Source organism: Anabas testudineus, chromosome 5, assembly GCF_900324465.2.
Source record: "Anabas testudineus chromosome 5, fAnaTes1.2, whole genome shotgun sequence".
NCBI classification, from domain to species: domain Eukaryota; kingdom Metazoa; phylum Chordata; class Actinopteri; order Anabantiformes; family Anabantidae; genus Anabas; species Anabas testudineus.
In genome coordinates, this window is record NC_046614.1 from 4,101,093 (window position 1) to 4,120,213 (window position 19,121).

General features: G+C 43.6%; 1 protein-coding gene across 1 annotated transcript in view; it reads right to left on the minus strand.

The window, feature by feature from the left end:
* Window positions 1-16,521, minus strand: part of phactr3b (phosphatase and actin regulator 3b) — a 44,520-nt gene extending 27,999 nt beyond the window's left edge. The window contains exon 1 of the mRNA XM_026347116.1: window positions 16,400-16,521. Within this exon, the coding sequence (XP_026202901.1) occupies window positions 16,400-16,508 (109 nt within the window). The 5' untranslated portion in view covers window positions 16,509-16,521. The remainder of the gene's footprint in view (window positions 1-16,399) is intronic.
* Window positions 16,522-19,121: the final 2,600 nt, after the last annotated feature.

Consider the following 19,121-nt stretch of genomic DNA (forward strand, 5'->3'; position numbering starts at 1 on the left):
TAAATGCTCCAATTAACCTGTCATTAGTGTAGCTACATGTTTTCCATCAGAATAATGCAAAAATGGTTAAAATGTCTGCACTGTCTGATCAGGAAAAATGTGCTTTAATTCATCACTCAGATAGGCTTTAATTGAAACATGGATGAAGGTATAATGTTGCTGTTGATGACCGTAATTGATTAGTGAGCTTATTTCCACTTCCCTTATTTTTCATTGGCTATGCACTGAAAACCATGGTGGCAGCATTTGAGTGTATGAGTTTTGTGTGTGTGTGTGTGTGTGTGTGTGTGTGTGTGTGTGTGTGTGGTATGTGTGTGGTGTGTGTGTGTGTGCGTGTGGTGTGTGTGTGTGTGTGGTGTGTGTGTTGTGCAGTCACAGGGGAGACTTTGAAAATGGAGAAACATGCTCTAGATCAGCAGTGTAACTGCGCAAATGTGCCGTTAAGCAGTGTCCATTTGTGGTACAGTTTGCACCACAGCACTTTGCAATTGATTGCAGATCTCAACTGATGGGAGAGCCGCTGGGTTTCAGATATTAGACACAAAGTAAGTCAGAGGAGAGTGACCAGTTAGGTAACTTGATAACAATGTTCAGAGCTAACAAAAAACAATTAGAAACGAGCAAACATTTAGTCTGAATTCATTTGACATATTATGACTAGTTGTAATTCTGCCATGGGGAGTTCATAAACCCCTTATGATGAAAAGGAAATCAAGGACTGTTACGTCGCCCGGATCGGCGTCACCGGGGCCCCACCCTGGAGCCAGGCCTGGGGTTGGGGCACGTAGGCGAGCGCTTGGTGGCCGGGATCTTTCTCACGGGACCCGGCCGGGGTCAGCCCGAAGGAGCGACGTGGGACCGACTTCCTGTAGGCCCACCACCCGCAGGAAGGAGCATAGGGGGCCGGTGCAGTGGGGATTGGGTGGCAGCCGTGGACACGGAACCTGGCGATTGGGACATGGAATGTCACCTCACTGGGTGGAAAGGAGCCTGAACTTGTGTTAGAGGTGAAGGGGTACCGGCTAGAGATAGTCGGGCTCACTTCCACACACAGAGGCGGCGGGCAGATGTGGGCTTGCTTATAGCCCCCCAGCTCAGCTGGCATGTGTTGGAGTTTTCCCCGGTGGACGAGAGAGTTGTTTCCCTGCGCCTTCGGGTAGGGGATAGGTCTCTCACCGTTGTTTGTGCCTATGGGCCAAATAGCAGTGCAGAGTACCCAGCTTTCATAGGGTCTCTGGAAGGGGTACTGGAAGGTGCTCCGACTGGGGACTCTGTCGTCCTACTGGGGGATTTCAACGCCCACGTGGGCAATGACAGTGATACCTGGAGGGGCGTGATTGGGAGGAACGGCCTCCCTGATCTGAACCCGAGTGGTGTTTTGTTATTGGACTTCTGTGCTAGTCACAGCTTGTCCATAACGAACACCATGTTCAAGCATAAGGGTGTCCATCAGTGCACGTGGCACCAGGACACCCTAGGTCGGAGGTCTTTGATCGACTTTGTGGTTGTGTCATCTGACCTCCGACCATATGTCTTGGACACTCGGGTGAAGAGAGGGGCTGAGCTGTCAACTGATCACCACCTAGTGGTGAGTTGGATCCGATGGCGGAGGAGGGAGCTGGATAGACCTGGCAGACCCAAACGTATTGTGAGGGTCTGTTGGGAACGTCTGGTGGAACCCTCTATCAGAGAGGTCTTCAACTCCCACCTCCGGGAGAGCTACAATCAGGTCCCGAGGGAGCCTGGAGACATTGAGTCCGAGTGGACCATGTTTTCCACCTCCATTGTCAATGCGGCTGTTCGGAGCTGTGGCCGTAGGGTCTCTGCTGCCTGTCGTGGCGGCAATCCCCTAACCCGGTGGTGGACACCGGAAGTAAGGGAAGCCGTCAAGCTGAAGAAGGAGTCTTATCAGGCCTGGTTGGCCTGTGGGACTCCTGATGCAGCTGATGGGTATCGGCAGGCCAAACGTGCTGCAGCCCGCGCGGTCGCAGAGGCAAAAACTCGGACCTGGGAAAAGTTCGGCGAGGACATGGAGGAGGACTATCGGTCTGCCTCAAGGAAATTCTGGCAAACCGTCCGGCGCCTCAGAAGGGGAAAGCAGTTTCCTGCCAACACTGTTTACAGTGGAGGTCGGGAGTAGCTGACTTCGACTGGGGACGTTGTAGGAGGGTGGAAGGAATACTTTGAGGATCTCCTCAACCCCGTCGACACGCCTTCTGTTGAGGAAGCAGAGGCTGGGGACTCAGAGGTTGATTCGTCCATTTCCCTGGTCAAAGTCACCGAGGTAGTCAGTAAGCTCCTCGATGGCAAGGCACCAGGGGTGGATGAAATTCGCCCTGAGTACCTTAAGTCTCTGGATGTTGTAGGGCTGTCTTGGTTGACACGCCTTTGCAGCATCGCGTGGAGATCAGGGACAGTACCTCTGGACTGGCAGACCGGGGTGGTGGTTCCTCTTTTTTAAAGGGGGGCCGGAGGGTGTGTTCCAACTATAGGGGGATCACACTCCTCAGCCTCCCTGGGAAAGTCTATTCCAGAGTGCTGGAGAGGAGAGTTAGGCCGCTAGTCGAACCTCGGATCCAGGAGAAACAATGCGGTTTTCGTCCTGGCCGTGGAACACTGGACCAGCTCCATACTCTTGCTAGGGTGCTCGAGGGTTCATGGGAGTTCGCCCATCCAGTCTACATGTGTTTTGTGGACTTGGAGAAGGCGTTTGACCGTGTCCCTCGTGGCATCCTGTGGAGGGTACTTCGGGAATACGGGATTCTGGACCCTTTGTTAAGGGCCATTTGGTCCTTGTATGACCGGAGTAGGAGCTTGGTTCGCATTGCCGGTAGTAAGTCAGACTTGTTCCCGGTGCATGTTGGACTCCGACAGGGCTGCCCTTTGTCACCGATCCTGTTCATTACTTTTATGGACAGGCTTTCTAGGCGCAGCCAGGGGTCGGAGGGAGTCCGGTTTGGGAATCACAGGATTTCATCTCTGCTTTTTGCAGATGATGTTGTCCTGTTGGCCTCATCAGACCGGGACCTCCAGCAGGCACAGGGGCGGTTTGCAGCCGAGTGTGAAGGGGCTGGGATGAGAATCAGCACCTCCAAGTCCGAGGCCATGGTTCTCAACCGGAAAAAGGTGGCTTGCACACTCCAGGTTGGGGGGGAGATCCTCCCTCAAGTGGAGGAGTCTAAGTATCTTGGGGTCTTGTTCACGAGTGAGAGTAAAAGGGAGCGTGAGATTGACTGACGGATTGGTGCATCGGCAGCAGTAATGCAGTCGGTGTACCGGTCCGTCGTGGTGAAAAAGGAGCTGAGCCGAAAGGCAAAGCTCTCGATTTACCGGTCAGTCTACGTTCCTACCCTCACCTATGGTCATGAGCTTTGGGTCATGACTGAAAGGACAAGGTCGCGGATACAAGCGGCCGAAATGAGTTTCCTCCGTAGAGTGGCTGGGCACACCCTTAGAGATAGGGTGAGGAGCTCAGTCACCCGGGAGGAGCTCGGAGTAGAGCCGCTGCTCCTCTGCATCGAGAGGGGCCAGTTGAGGTGGCTTGGGCATCTGTTTCGGATGCCCCCGGGACGCCTCGTAGGGGAGGTTTTCCGGTCCTGTCCCACCGGGAGGAGGCCCCGGGGAAGACCCAGGACACGTAGGAGGGACTATGTCTCTCGGCTGGCCTGGGAACGCCTCGGTGTCCCCCCGGAAGAGCTGGAGGAGGTGTCTAGGGAGAGGGAAGTCTGGGCATCTCCCGGATAAGCGGACGAGAATGGAATGGAATGGAATGGATTTCAATTGTAGTCTTGCATTAAATATAGAAATAGTTCATACAAATGAATCCATATACCCTGTTTAAAGTCTGTCAAGAACCAGAGAAAGCACTTCTTGTCATCAGCTGGCAACTACATTACCTACTGTGCATGCTTAATGACCACATTTCTTGCAAAAAAAAATAACATGTTATAACTGTATGTGAATAAACCATTTTTTTTTCTAGTTCTCCTTAGATCTTACAATGTGAAAACTGCACTGAATCAATTCGCTCTATCTCACCTTGTCAAAACACACACATACATATACACACTGACTGCTGTTGTTCTGCACAGTTCTGCCTGTGTGTAAGATATTCACAACCAGGCACTGGTTGTGAAATATAGATTGCAGTGATATCATGAAAGACAGATTTTTTGTTCATAAAATTCTACTGCTATTCTGAAGTACCTTTAAATCTGCTGAATCATTCATCGTGTACAGCCACAGCTTGTGCAGCCTGTGTGAGCCAGTGCAGTGCCACAGTGACAGATAGGAATGGTAAATGGTCTGCACTTATATAGCACTTTGAGTACAGCTTGGTAGAAAAGCGCTACACTGTGTCTCATTCACACACAGATGGCAGAGCTGCTATGCAGCTGACCTGACTCACCGGGGGCAACTTGGGGTTCAGTATCTTGCCCAAGGACACTTTGGCATGTGACATGACAGTCGTGAATCAAACCACCAATCCTGTGATTGGTAGACAACTGCTCTACCTATTGAGCCACAGCCACCCCAAATAGATAGGAGACTGTAGCAGTGAGGAAGACACAGCATCGACTGCGTAGAGTGTGTGAGCTGCAAACAAAATATCTGGGATTCCTCCGAAAGGGATGTTTCAAGGTTAGAAGGAGGCCAGGTTACTTAGGTCGGACTGAGCTGTGTTTGCCATTGGCTTGACAGAAAATCATGAAGAATTACCATCACAATTTCCAAGGACCCAAGATGATGTCACCAGGTTGCTTGTTTTATCCTACCAATAGTTCAAAACCTAATCAAGGTCAGTTTAAAATCATATTTAACATTTGCTGTTTCCAGACATCCACTATAATTCTACAGCAGACATTAGCCAGAGGACTGCAAATGTCTGAATCAGTTGGACCAGATATTAAACAGACTTCACGCTGCCATAATGTCCAGTTGAGGACTTTTAAGAATATAGTTCACTATAATTTGGTCCACCACCAAATACTGCAGTTTAGCAGCTAAGTCAGACCATTCCCTGTAGGTAGGAACTAATAACAGAGTTGACTGTTAAAGTCGTTAGGTTCCCAAAAACACTAGAATGATAATGTTGTTCTATAGCTATTACGTTCCTCTGTTACTGTGTGATTAAAGAACTGTGATGTCAGGTATTTTACACTTTTACACTTAACATCTTGAAATTGATCTATAAACATTATTGGGTGCCTTTTAGGGTAACTAACTTGTCAAGAGGACAGAACGTCCAGGATGTAACATGGAAAATGCCATTTTGTAACATAGCTCCATGCCTCCAGAAATGACATGTTGCTCATGTGTTTCAGACATCATACATCTGGTCTCATGTTGTCTTAAAGTCAAATGTTATCTGAACTAATTCATATTTATTGAATTTACTTGAATGCAGAGAGAGCCAACAAACTTCAGGGATGTCTGTTTACAGGGATATTTTGCACAATGTGTACTGTCCAAGTCACCATGCATAAAAGCAGCCTGGATGCCTGAGGGAGAAGTCACATGCTAACATCAGCATTAGGCACTAAACATAAAGTACTAAATGTAAAGTTTTAAAAAACTAGCTTTATAGACCAATCTGTCTGCTCAACATCCTCCCTACAAGGGCTTTGCTTGAGAAACAACATAGCAGTTAGAGTCTCTGATAAGTAAATTTACGTTTGAACAAATGACAAGCGCTATTTCTTTTCTTTGAGCTCATGAAATGAAGCAGGCGATAAATGTTCAGCATCTGACAAACTGATGTTTGCAGCTGCTGCCCCCACTCCTCTTCCTTATTTTACACTGCTTAGAGAGTCGAGGCTGTCAGAGAGATCAGTCTCCCCGTTCTTACTTTGGGATTAAGCGTTTGCTTTAATTACAACTGCCACGCAAAGTATCTCTTTTTGTGATAAAGCCCACGTTAGGCTGATTGCTGATTCTGCTCTCCTTCTCAGTGGGATGCAGTGTAGATTTTGTAAAAACAAATGGCTTAAAATAACTCTGCTGGGGTGGTCCAGAGCCGTACGCTCTTGCCTTTCCAGGGCATCCAAGTGATAATATCGCAGCTCTGTTTCCATTTGTCCAACCCTTTCCATCCCCTTGTTGGGGGATGAGGATTTCAAAAGGATGAGCTGCACGCTCTGGTGTGTTCTCATGTGCAACATATTGCTTTTCTCGACTCTGAAAGGAATTAGGTCAGCACGTGAAACATTCATAAAAGAAACATTATGTGTAAATGGCAGACAGCTTAAGTCAAGTAGCTTCCCCCAACATGCCTAATCCAGTTGCTGGGTAGATCTCAGCCTCTGCTACACCCATAATAAATAAATGACCTATCTTTCTCAAAATCTAGCATATTATGGCATGTGAGCATCCACCCTAAGGAGCATGTGCTATTACTACAAACATGTGATGACAATTCCAGCATATTAAACCCCTGAGGTACAAATCATGAACATACTGAGCACATTGGAAAATAATCCCAGTCAGCACTGTTGGCTGTGGATGGCATGCAGAGAAGCACACACAGGCCACAAACCATTCATCACTATTTAACACCACTATCTGGTTTATATTTTCATCCACACTGTACTTGAACATACCAAAGCAGCATGTATGCGTGACATCCCTGTTTTCTGGAGATCCCAGATTGTTTAGTTGTTGGGAAATACAGTAGTGTGTGCATGTTTGTGAAGCAGGGGAGGGCATAGTATAGTTTCATTATTTCTGTTTGTCCTGACTTGCAAGTCTGTACATGGAGACAAAGACCAGCTAGGTATAAACATATTTTTTTCTGTTCTTTAAAAGGGAAAACCCTTGTTGATTTTAATTACGTCCTGTGATAACAGATAACTCACTCTTGATTCATGTATATGTCTCTATAACTCTAAAATCTATAGAATTCATTGTAGCAAATAGCAACTCATCTTGAGGGTGCTTTGGCGGCAGCCAAGTTTGCGGGCATTATTTGAACATTCCAAGTTTTCAGTTCCTTTATTCCTCTTTATTTCTTTAAAGTTTCTTATTCTGCTTCTGAGTATTGATTTTTGGAGTTTAATATAAGTTTAAAATAAAATAACTGGATTAGGCATGTATTTATTTTGAATTTAACCAAATTTCCAGTGTGCTTCATCAGGACTGTGTAGGTGATCAGACAGTGACTAAACAACAAACTCTCATCAGATTCAGAATCAAATGTTGTTAAATTATGACTGGTGCACAGAAGAACATTATATCACCTTCTTCTAACACAGCCCTCCAATTCTAAACCACTGACAAGATGGGACAAAAGATCAACATTGTTTACATCTGAATAAAAGTCTGAGCAAATGTGAGCAAAAGTATTGGAACATGTTGTTGCCCAGTTATATACTATGCATAAAGGGTTAGGACAGAAATTGTATGTTTTGGGTTCAAGTTGGTAAGATCTCTTGGTCTCATCTCTTTAAAAATGTTACTTTACTAAACTGTACACCAAACTTCCACCAAACCAGAGGCAAAGTTAGTGACTAGATAATAAACTAGGCACTATACAATACATTAGGCATTCAGGGGTAAATATTTGAGTTATTTTGCATAGGTTGCCACAAACATGAATGAATGCAAATTTTTCTCTGTAGCTTTTGAATGTGTAAAATAAGCAACTAGGATGTGGTAATCAAATTTTTCCTAATACCACACCCAAAGACTTTTTCCATATTCAAAACTGTCATCCTATGGTAGAATCCTTGATAAAAATGTTAGAAGTAGAAAGGCCAATGCCCACATTCTGGGACAGCTGTAGCTCTGTTGGTAAAGCAGTTGTCCATCGACCCCCGGACTGGTGGTTCAGTGCCAGGTTTAGCAGGTTTTATAAGACTTTGGTTCTCATGGCTCCTGTTTGATTGTGGAATGTAATTTATGCTGTATCCACACCGTGGCTAATATTGTGTACAAATTATATATTGTTGTGGGAAATGAACACTGAAATAAAAACGAATGATTGATAATTCGATGATATAAGAGTCTCCTACATGTGTGGTGTTCAATGTCCTTCCATTACACTGGTGAAGGATAACATCATGTTTTGTCCTGCTTGCTGTACTGTTCCCTACGGCTCTGGAGTCAGTAGGACCCGGGGACGTCTCTGCATAGTGTATGAAAGATGAGTTGGCACAAATAGATTAGGTGCTTTTAAATTAGCACTGTACCACCAAGTCATGGCCAGCTAATAAAAAAGAATCAATGCTGCACCAAAGACTCAAGGGTAAAACTAACAAATGGAACAACCTATTCCTGTCTCAGCAAAGTCACATTTTCATTCATAGTCCTAGATTAGAGTCACATCACTTCTGCAATGCTCCACATTAATCATGGTCATGCTGTCCATGCTTAATCCTCCATCACAGCTTTCAGATGTTCCACTGAAAGAGACGTGGCAACCACAGAACATTTGAGGAGTTGTTTCAGCCCTAAAAATACCCATAGATGGGCATGAAGTTGAGTTTTCTATGTGGAGTTTTTTTTTGTTATAACTTCCCCTGATTGAATTTCAAAAGATTTCCAGACTTACTCTAGCGTTGCTTGCACTGCGTTCATCCCTGTATCACCGGTGGATTTGACATAAAGTGGATATTCATTTAAAGTGCAAACCATTTCAACTCTAATTCCACCTTAAAGCCTTGGAGTATAGTGCTGACTAATGCTGAGAATGTGTATGTCCATTTCCCCTATATATGCAGTATACCCTTGGACAAACTATTTGTCCCTATTCCTCGTGAGAGGACGGGTGACTGCAGTGCTGGACCCATCCTGACCGGGACTGCTTCTCTCATTTATACAACATTGAGCCATCTGCCAAGTAGAGCCCTCTTGTGGCAGTTTCACCCAGTGTTTGACCTTTTAACTGTACTTGACCCCACTTAGCAGCATTTTTTGGACTTCTCCCTTTATGTACGTGATGAAGATTAAATTAGATCTCATGCGTCATCTCAAGTGTTGCTGGAAATGTTTTGTGGTTTTATGCATATATTCAACTTTTTCAATATCTGGTTTTAGTGGTTTAGTAAATGCCAGCAGTCTAAACTAAGATGGTAAAAATAGTAAACATTATACCTCCTTAGCATCGATTTCTTAGTATTGTTACTCTTAGAATCTTGTCATGCTAAAGTTAGCATGTAACTAAAAGCACTATTAATATGGCAATACAATAGACAAGAGTCCACAAGCATCCCCAGATTTTTCATCTGCTGTCATGTTGTGAGAGTGTGAAATATATGAGTTAGTCACAAACATTAATCTGTAAAGGACAGTGCAGTTTGTCAGGTTGGGCTATGCTCTGCCACATTCATCCTCATAGGTAGACATTGTACAGCAAATGGGAATGCTCCAAAATGTACTAATCAAGCAGAAATAATTGAAATTCTGACTCTTTGGAAGGCCGAGTCTTACGTAAAAGCTTTTAGGTGTGAATATCTCTACACTGCTGCAGGTGATGTTCAGTAAGTCTGGATCACAGGAGCTTTTCACAGCAACTCTCTATATTAAGAAATGTTTTAATGCAGATTTCTTGTAGAGAAAAAAAAAAAATAAATAAATAAATTTACATACTGTATCTGTAAACTTTGTGACATGGCACATAGTTGAATAATCTTTCTATTACTAGCTCTCCACACACTTCATCTAATCTCACCTCTAACTGTGGTTGCTGCGAAATGACTCATGTGGCTGTGAAGAGAACTAGGACGTTCAAGCATTTTCCTTGCTTAGCTGAACATGCATGTAGGAGTGAGCTGCCAGGTGTCTGTTTTGCTGTTCTCTCCATTCAATCAGCTCTGAATATGGGGAGACACAAACTGACTTATGTATAGGCTTCCTGATTAATAAAACATGAGGCAGTCTGATTCAAATAAAAGGAGCCCTAATCTCCTCATCAGGCCCCCTCCACCTACACTGACTGAATGCAAGGACTAAACGGAGGCCTAGTGGTTGCTGAGAGGTGACAACAGGGACGTGGTGGTGGGGGGACAGTGGTTAGAGGATGGCGGAGGAGTCCAGGAAGAAACCCTTTGATGTTAGATCTGCATGTTAGATTAGTACAACAGCACCAACTCCAATAGGCTGATGAAGAAGAATGGCCCATTGCGGCCTGGAGGGAATGCCAGGCACTGACAGAACATTTCGGTCATTTCTATAAATGTACATCACAAAGCGAACCACAGCACCGTCAATATAAAAATCTCATTTAGCGGCACTGCTTTACTGTAGAAGCCATTCAATAAATATGCGCATCTGAGCAATCAAAACAAAAATAGATTTTTAGTTTATTAAATGTTTTATAGTATGGCTTTCATTTGTATAGATTATGACAACATGGTTTTCACCAAGTGCCTGGCTGAGATCTGGAATTTAGTTTGTGAGAGTGAGAGAAACTATGTACAAATGGAGAAGATCTCTGGTGTCACCTAAACACAGAATCCCACAAAAGTACATTATACCTTCAAGCAAGCATTAGGGTGCCAGTGTAATGTTATGGGGATACTTTGCTGCTTCAGGACCAGGGCTACTTGCTAGGATTGAGAAAAACATGCATTCTGCTCCTTACCAAAGAACCTTTAAAGAGAACCTCAGGTAATCAGCCTGTGACTTGTAACTCAAGCACAACTGGGCTATGCAGCAAGACAATGATCCCAAGCATAAAGGAAGTTCAACTTTGCTTTGAATATATGAACAAGATTAAAGTTTTCGAGTCTAGACCTTAATTAGTCCAGAGATGGATTAGTTGACACTGTTTACTATGAAACACATACAAAAGCACCAGAAATCAGGAGAGGACTGAATATTTTTACAGTAATTTAAAGTGTGAGTTTGAGTCTGAGAAAAGTATTTGGTTCTTGTATGTTGCTGCTGTGCTCAGAGTAAATCAAAGCAGTACATTTAAAGGCTGTAAAACTAAAATGAGGAGCTGAAAGGTGCTAAAGTGCCCCATAAAACTGAGGGAAACTACAAACTCTTTGGGTTCACCAATACAAATTAACTCTATTAACATTACGAGTAGTGATTGTATTAACTGCAAAATATCATCAGCCAAACCCTGTCATTGGATGCATCTTGTAATATTACATTACTGTAAAAAGTATTCACCCCCTTTGAAGTTATATCCTTTTGTTGACATTATAAATCAATAATGGTCAATAAAAGTTGTGCTTTGAAGCCACAGACTGGAATGTTTTCTGTGACCAACATGGAGACGACATCAATTCCATGACAGACAGCGTCACAGAGTACATTAACTTCTGTGTGGACAACATCATCCCAACCAGGACAGTGAGGTGCTTCTCGAACAACAAGCCCTGTATCACCAGCAACTTAAAGGAGCTGCTGAACAAGAAGAAGAAGGGCTTTTTGGAGGGAGACAAGGACCAGGTGAAGTCTGTGCAGAGAGAGCTGAGGGTGAGTCTGAGACAGAGTAAGGACGCTTACAGAAGGAAGCTGGAGGACCAACTCCAGTAGAACAACATGAAGCATGTGTGGTCTGGAATGAAGAAGATCACTGGCTTCAAGGAGAAGGGGAACCAGGTGGAAGGGAACCTGGACAAGGCCAACGAGCTGAACCATTTTTTCAACAGGTTTACCCGCCCCCGGGTTGGAGTAGATGATGCTATTGTCTACGTGCTCCAGCGACCTCTCTCACACCTGGACAAGGCAAACAGCACTGTGAGGATCACATTCTTTGACTTCTCCAGTGCCTTTAACACCATCCAGCCTGTCCTGCTGAGAGAGAAGCTCCTGAAGATGCAGGTAGACTCCTCCACAGCCTCCTGGATCACTGACTACCTGACAGACAGACCACAGTTTGTACCTTGAATGTAAGCAAGACCAAGGAGATGGTTGTGGACTTCAGGAGGAAGAGAGCTGGCTTTGACACTGTGTCCATTCTGGGTGAGAAGGTGGAGGTGGTAGAGAGGTATAAATACCTGGGAGTTCACCTGGACAACAGACTCTACTTCCTGAGGAAGCTCAGGTCCTTCAATTTGTGCAACAAGATGCTGCAGATCTTTTACCAGTCTGTTGTAGCCAGTGCGATATTCTTTGCTGTCATCTGCTGGGGCAGCAGCATCAGAGTCAGCGACACTAAGAAACTGAATAAGCTGATCAGGAAAGCTGACGTGTGCTGGGGGCTTCTCTGGAACCTTTAGAGCAGGTGGTGGCGAGGAGGATGCTGCACAAACTGCTGAGCATCATGGAGAACAGCTCACATCCTCTCCACAGCCCACTTGTCAAACAGCGGAGCAGTTATAGTCAGAGAATTCTCCAGCTCCGCTGTGACAAGGAAAGGTACAGGAAGTCATTTGTGCCAACAGTCATCAGCATGTACAATGATTCACTGACAGAGAGTCAGTGTCCACGCTGATGGTTTAACAATGTGTAACTAAGTCACTTTACATTCAAGTTCTACAGTGTGTATTGTTGTTATTACTGTGTATACTGTCTGTTATTCTTGTATTGTGTTTTGTGTATTGTTGTGTAGATTATGTTACTCAATGTTCAATGTTTTTGTGTGTAATGGCTGCTGCAACACCATAATTTCCCTTTGGGGATCAATAAAGTATCTATCTATCTATCTATCTATCTATCTATCTATCTATCTATCTATCTATCTATCTATCTATCTATCTATCTATCTATCTATCTATCTATCTATCTATCTATCTATAAAAAGTTACTATTAAAAGTATTCACCCCCTTGGAAGTTATATCCTTTTGTTGACATTATAAATCAATAATGGTCAATAAAAGTTGGCGACTTTGACAAAAGAATGTCAGAGAAATACCTCATTAATGTCAAAGTGAAAACAGGTTTCTACAAAGTAATGTCTATCAAATAAAAATATGTAAGGTGAAATGAGTGTTTGCATTAATATTTACCCCCTTTAAAATGACCTAATCCAATAAAGGTCCAGGTATCTGGTAGTCCCACAATTAGTGAAATGCAGCACAGTGAATGTGTCTCAAGTGAGCATAAAGTGCAGTATAAAGATACTTGTGTCTGGAAGGTCCAGTCACTGGTTATTCAGTATTACTGGCTACCATTACAACATGAAGACAAAAAAACACTCCCAGAGAACAGGTCATTGAACAGCATAAGTCAGGGGATGGATACAAAAAAATCTCCAAAGCACTGAACATCCCCCGGAGTTCAGTAAAATCCATCATCAAGACATGCAAGAAATATCGCACATGTCTAAATCTGCCTAGAACAGGCCATCCACACAAACGGTGTGACCGTGCAAAAAAGAGAATAGTGAGAGAGGCCACTGACACATCAATGACTACTCTGACGAAGTTACAAGCTTCAGCAACTGAGATAGGATAGACTGTACATACAACAGCTGTTGCCCAGGTTATTCACCAGTCAAAGCTTTATGGTAGGGTGGCAAGGATAAAGCCACTGTTGAAGAAAACTCTGTTTGTTAAATCATGACTTGAGTTTACTAATAGGCATGTGAAAGATTCCATAGTCAAGTGGATGAGGGTTCTTTGGTCTGATCAGACCTAAATGGTGCTTATTGTCTGTCAGACAAAACATTATGTTTGCGCACCAAAGACTGCACATCACCACAAACACACCATCCCCACTGTGAAACATGGTGGTGACAGCATCATGCTGTGGGGATGCTTTTCGGCAGCCGGCCCTGGAAGGCTTGTTAAGGTAGAGGGTAAGATGAATGCAGCAAAATATAGGTCAATCCTTTAGGACAATCTTATTCAGTCAGCCAGACAGCTCGGGCTTGGGAGAGATTTGTTTTCCAACAAGACAATAACCCGAAGCATGCAGCGAAAGCTACACAGAAATGGTTTACGGACAACAAGGTGAATGTGGAGTGGCCAAGTCAAAACCCAGATCTCAATCCAAAAGAGAATTTGTGGATGGACTTGAAAAGGGCTGTTCACACCCGATCCCCACGCAACCTGACAGAGCTTTAGCAGTTTTGCAAAAAAGAATGGCAAAAAATTCCAGTGTCCAGATGTGCAAGCTTAATTGAGACCTATCCACACAGACTCCATGCTGTGATCGCAGCCAAAGGGGCATTTGCTAAATACTGACCTGAAAAGGGTGAATATTAATGCAAACACTGATTTCACCTTATATATTTTTATTTGATTGGCATTGCTTTGTAGAAACCTGTTTTCACTTTTCACTGATATTAATGAGGTATTTGTCTGATGTTTTTTTGTTAAAGTCGCAAACTTTTATTGACTATGATTGATTTATAATGTCAATAAAAGGATGAAACATTAATACTTTTTATAGGCATTATACATAGTAAATGATGAATTCGTAGTCGCACGCTCTACTGTGAATACACCCATTTTGGTGCATTTTGAACTGGAGCCATCTTGCCAAGTTCTGTAGGCAGGCACATTAAGTGTCACAGTGCACATATTCAGGTTAAATCAGACTCCTCAGTGCTCCATGTGCTTTTTATGCCATCAAAATGAGCACCATGAGAATCAGATTCAAAAGATTAAAATCTGAATTTGGTCTCGGCAAAAATGACAAGCTACATCGATTTTGGTTGTGCGCACATGCCGCAAAGAAAATAATTAATTTTCTTTCTACATCACAGTCAAAGGATTACAATGAAAGAAAAAGTCATTTGTATTATGTCCAGTTAGTTGTGCAGCTCATTCACTATGACATTGCCCAGCTGGGTGCCATGATAATGTCACTATCAGAGATCAGTCACTCCCTTTTTCTCCCCTTTAATGGAGATGGACCTTCAAGTGCCAGGATCAAAGCTGCAGCGGGGGGCCAGTGCTAGGAAAGGGTTAGCACCGAACCGAAGGGATGGAGGGGTGGGGAGAAGACAGGTGGGTTTTTACTGCTGCATTGCCCTAGTCCTGCCTAAACCTGAAACATCATGGATGAAATCTGCTACAGTGCTTTAGGGAATTCAACATTACGTTTCTAATGGTATATCACAAGACAGTGCCTCTGTGGTAGACACACACACACCAAAACTGTTACGCAACCATAACAACTATAAGGATGTGACCAGCACTGGAAACCAAGGGCATAAACACAACAATATCTGCCGTTGGCAGTGTTGCTGATGTGGCCCTTATTTCTAAAGATAGTTGAAAAATGATGATGTTCAAACAGCCTGTAACAACACACACAAGTGAGAATGAAAGCTCACTTGTGTGACACACACACACATCGGACTATCAGTAACTGAGACCCTAATTTGTGCAGAAAAGACAGCTGTACACTATTAACTTCTCATCACTTGTTCTGCTGCCACTCTGTTGGGAAACTACGTACGTGGGTGAGGATGGCTGTCAAACACCACAGGCCTGCGAGGAAAACTGAGTGATTTATCACTTTTCAGATCAATCCAGAGTTCGATACCATCCCCTCAGTTTATCTCACAACTGCTGCTCAATAGGTATGGAGCAACAGTAAACGCTTGCCCAGTGATTCCCAGTGGAACTGTGAATCCCATCTAACAAATAAACACGATTTACCACAGTGTGGCATTTCACTTTCAATGGCTGGCTGCTGTACATCACAGAGTGTACTGGATATAAAAACAAAAAATACCAGTTAGTGGAGCAGACATGCAAAAAAAAAAAAACACCATGTCGACTCACAGTTGGAAAGCCAAGTGCTGCCTTCTGCCATTTGGATCACCATGGAAACAGCCAAATACACAACCAGCACTCTCATCAGCTTCAGCTCAACATACTGCAGTCCATGTGTGATGGCAAGTTGTGCATTCTATCTCCACCACGCTGTAAAAACGACTCATTTAACTAATAATAACGGATCATTAAAAAATATACAGTGGTTTTCATAAACATGGTGGTCTTCTCTGCAAATGGGTTCTGTGTGTTGAGGGCTGTCAATCACATTTTGGGGGTGGAGGGGGCAATAAGAGAGGTTTCACCACTGCTTCTAAGCACATAGGTCTGCAAACCACTAAACAATCAGGAGGGATGCTATTACAGATGTAGAAATGAATACACTGCTGGAAGGACGTAACTGGTATGGCACCAGTTGGACAGCATCAGCCTCATACTGTATGATACATGATACAAATTTCTGTGCTTCAATATGTCTTTGTGAAAGACATTATGCAGCCTTTGTAGAGCAATTTCATACACACCCGGCCTGTAACACGGCACAGCACAGCAGTAAGTGCATGTAGAGGAGAGTAAATGACGCACGTTAACAACACAATCTACGTTTGTTGCATAAACCCACTGGGCTCGCCGCGATGTGATCGGTGTAACGGGCTGCAGGAGAGCCCCCCGACACCGTGACGTGTCTACTATCTGAGCACCTGTCCAAAGCACAAACCATGGACCGGATCATAGACGTTGATAACATAACATTTAGGCCACCCTCTCCTCTTACTTGCTCTGTGCGCTTCACCCAAGCGGACCTCGGTGATGCTGCTCGGGTCACTCTGAGATCTTCCCCGCTGCAACACGCAATCATCATCCAGCCCGTCCGATGATGCCATGGTGAACAGAAATGCGCAATGCAAGAATCGAAGGCGAACTCACCGCCAGCCAAGGTCACTGGCATCAAGTGGTGGAGCAGATTTAACGTGGCTGGGCTACTGCAGCTGCAGCTCCTGGTCCCTGACAAGAAGCAGCGCTGGGGAAATCCATTACGCGCGCAGCATCATGCCGCCTTCAAGTGCTGCTCGGGAACTCCTATTTTAAAGATTTTAATTTCAAAAAGATAAAATAAACTTTAAAAGCGGGTTTACAGAGGACATTCTGAATCATAATTGCATAATTTTTCCACAAGTTGTTCGCAACATGTGTATCAATCGCAATTAGGTCTGCAGTGATGATGCTGTGCTGAGGCTGAGAAATATAGTAGTTACTTGTGAGTCAGTGGCAGATTTCACATGGGAAGAGGTTTTTGCAGGTTGGCATGACACCGTAGGTACCCAACTAAAAGCAGTCAGAAATTAATATGTTACATAAGTTTTCCCTTTTTTTATTTGAATTACATCTTTAGGAACTGAACAGTTGGTTGTGATAGGGTTAGTGTGTGTGTTTCATTGTGGAGGGAGTAGGTCAAAGGGAAACAAACTCTACAATGGTAGTTCCTTTCACCCATGTAAAGCTACCCCTGCTCTGACTCATAATCCCTGACTCAGGGAGCAGGGTAAAACAAAACTAACAATCAAACAGCATTATTTTAAAACTGATCTGTTCACTTTTTCATAAAAAGGCTAAGATCAATCAATCAATTAATAACTTTATTGTCCTCAATGGGCAATAATTTTTGTAGTAAGAATGAGAGGGACAGAAGAATAAGACATGACAGTAACACATGTCATAAGGAAAACAGCTACAGTCAGCACAAAGTACATAGTGTCACAGTTTCAGCCCAGCACCTGCCCAACTGTGGGTTTTCCTCCTCTCTCCCTCTGGTCTCCACCCACCAGTCACTTCTCTCCCTGCTCTCCCAGTCATTGATTGCACATTGGCTCCACCTGTGTTCCCCTCTCCCTGCAAGGACTCTCCTCAGTTCTCTCCCCACTGTCAGATCGTTGTCTTTCCCCAACCTGCTACCAGCCCTGATCCTGCTATCAGCCTTGCTCCAGCTATCAGCCTTGCTCCAGCTATCAGCCTTGCTCCTAGCCCTGCTCCCGGCCTGCTATCAGCCCTGCTCCTGGCCTTGCTCCTAGCTCTGCTTCTCATCCCTGCTCCGCAGCCCCAAACCATGATGCTCCGTCCGCCATGTTTTACAGTGGGGATGAGTTTTTGATGTTGGTGTGCTGTGCCTTTTTTTTCCACACATAGTGTTGTGTGTTTTTTCCAAACAACTCAATTCTGGTTTCATCTGTCCACAGAATATTTTGACAGTAGTGCTGTGGAACACCCAGGTGCTCTTTTGCAAACGTCAAAAGTGCTGCAATATTTTTTTTTTTTGGACAGCAATGGCTTCCTCCGTAGTGTCTTTCCATGTACTCCATTCTTGTTTCGTGTTTTACTTATTGTAGATGTGTCAACAAAAATGTTGACACATGGACTCAAGGTTGGCTCACTCCTGGCTCCAATTAGTTCTTGGAGAAGTCCTTAGGCTAGGGGTTCACATACTTTTTCCACCCTGCTCTGTGAATGTTTACATGTTATGTTCAATAAAAACATTAAAACATATAATGTTTGTGTACTATTAATTTCAGCAGACTGTGTTTTTGTATTGTTGTGAGTTAGATGAAGATTGGAGCACATTTTTTGACCAATTCATGCAAAACTCCACGTAATCCCAAAGGGTGCCCATACTTTTTCTTGCCACTGTAATTACCCAATCAACACATGTTTTCAATGTGTATTTTATATTCTAGTATTGTGTGATTAAAATAATTAAATTTCATTTAGATTGAATTAGATACTTTATTACTCCCAGCTGCCTGTCAGTCCAGTTTGGGGGAAAGTGCTACAAGCATCATGATTAGATGATATGATGCTTTTAGAATGAGTAGCATAACCAGATGTATGGATAAATAACATCAAGTACATATTTACGAAAACTATGATGTTCCATTACTTTATTTAGAACAAGCAGAGTGACATGTTCACACACATTTTACTTTTTGACACAGTAATTGAATAGATGCATTTCTACTATGAAGCTAAAACAGAGGGTCCATTAAGCATGTATTCACCTCCTGAAACAGGCTCCAACTGTTGTTAACATAACAGTAAAGAACTCTGAAACTGTGATAATTAAGTAATTTCATGTACAGTAATGATAGCCACTGTATAGATAAAAGGCTTTCCTATTGCATCACACTGCAGAGAATGGAGACACGTAGTGCTTTCAGACTGGTTTTGTTTTGTTATTGATGTAATTGAAAAAAGTTCAATTAAATCAATAGAGAAAAATAAGTAATGTTTGGTGTTGTGGTTTAGAATAGGTTCAATTAAATCAATAGAGAAAAATGTGTAATGTTTGGTGTCGAGGTTTAGAATAGCTCTCTCCTCGAGGGAACAATATGGGTATCAAACCAATGGGCAGTCATCTGCCTCAACCACCCAACACCTGACAGTCCACAGGGTGGAGGCTATGTCAGTGTTATTCTTGAGAGAGATGATAAGCGTGATAGATGAGT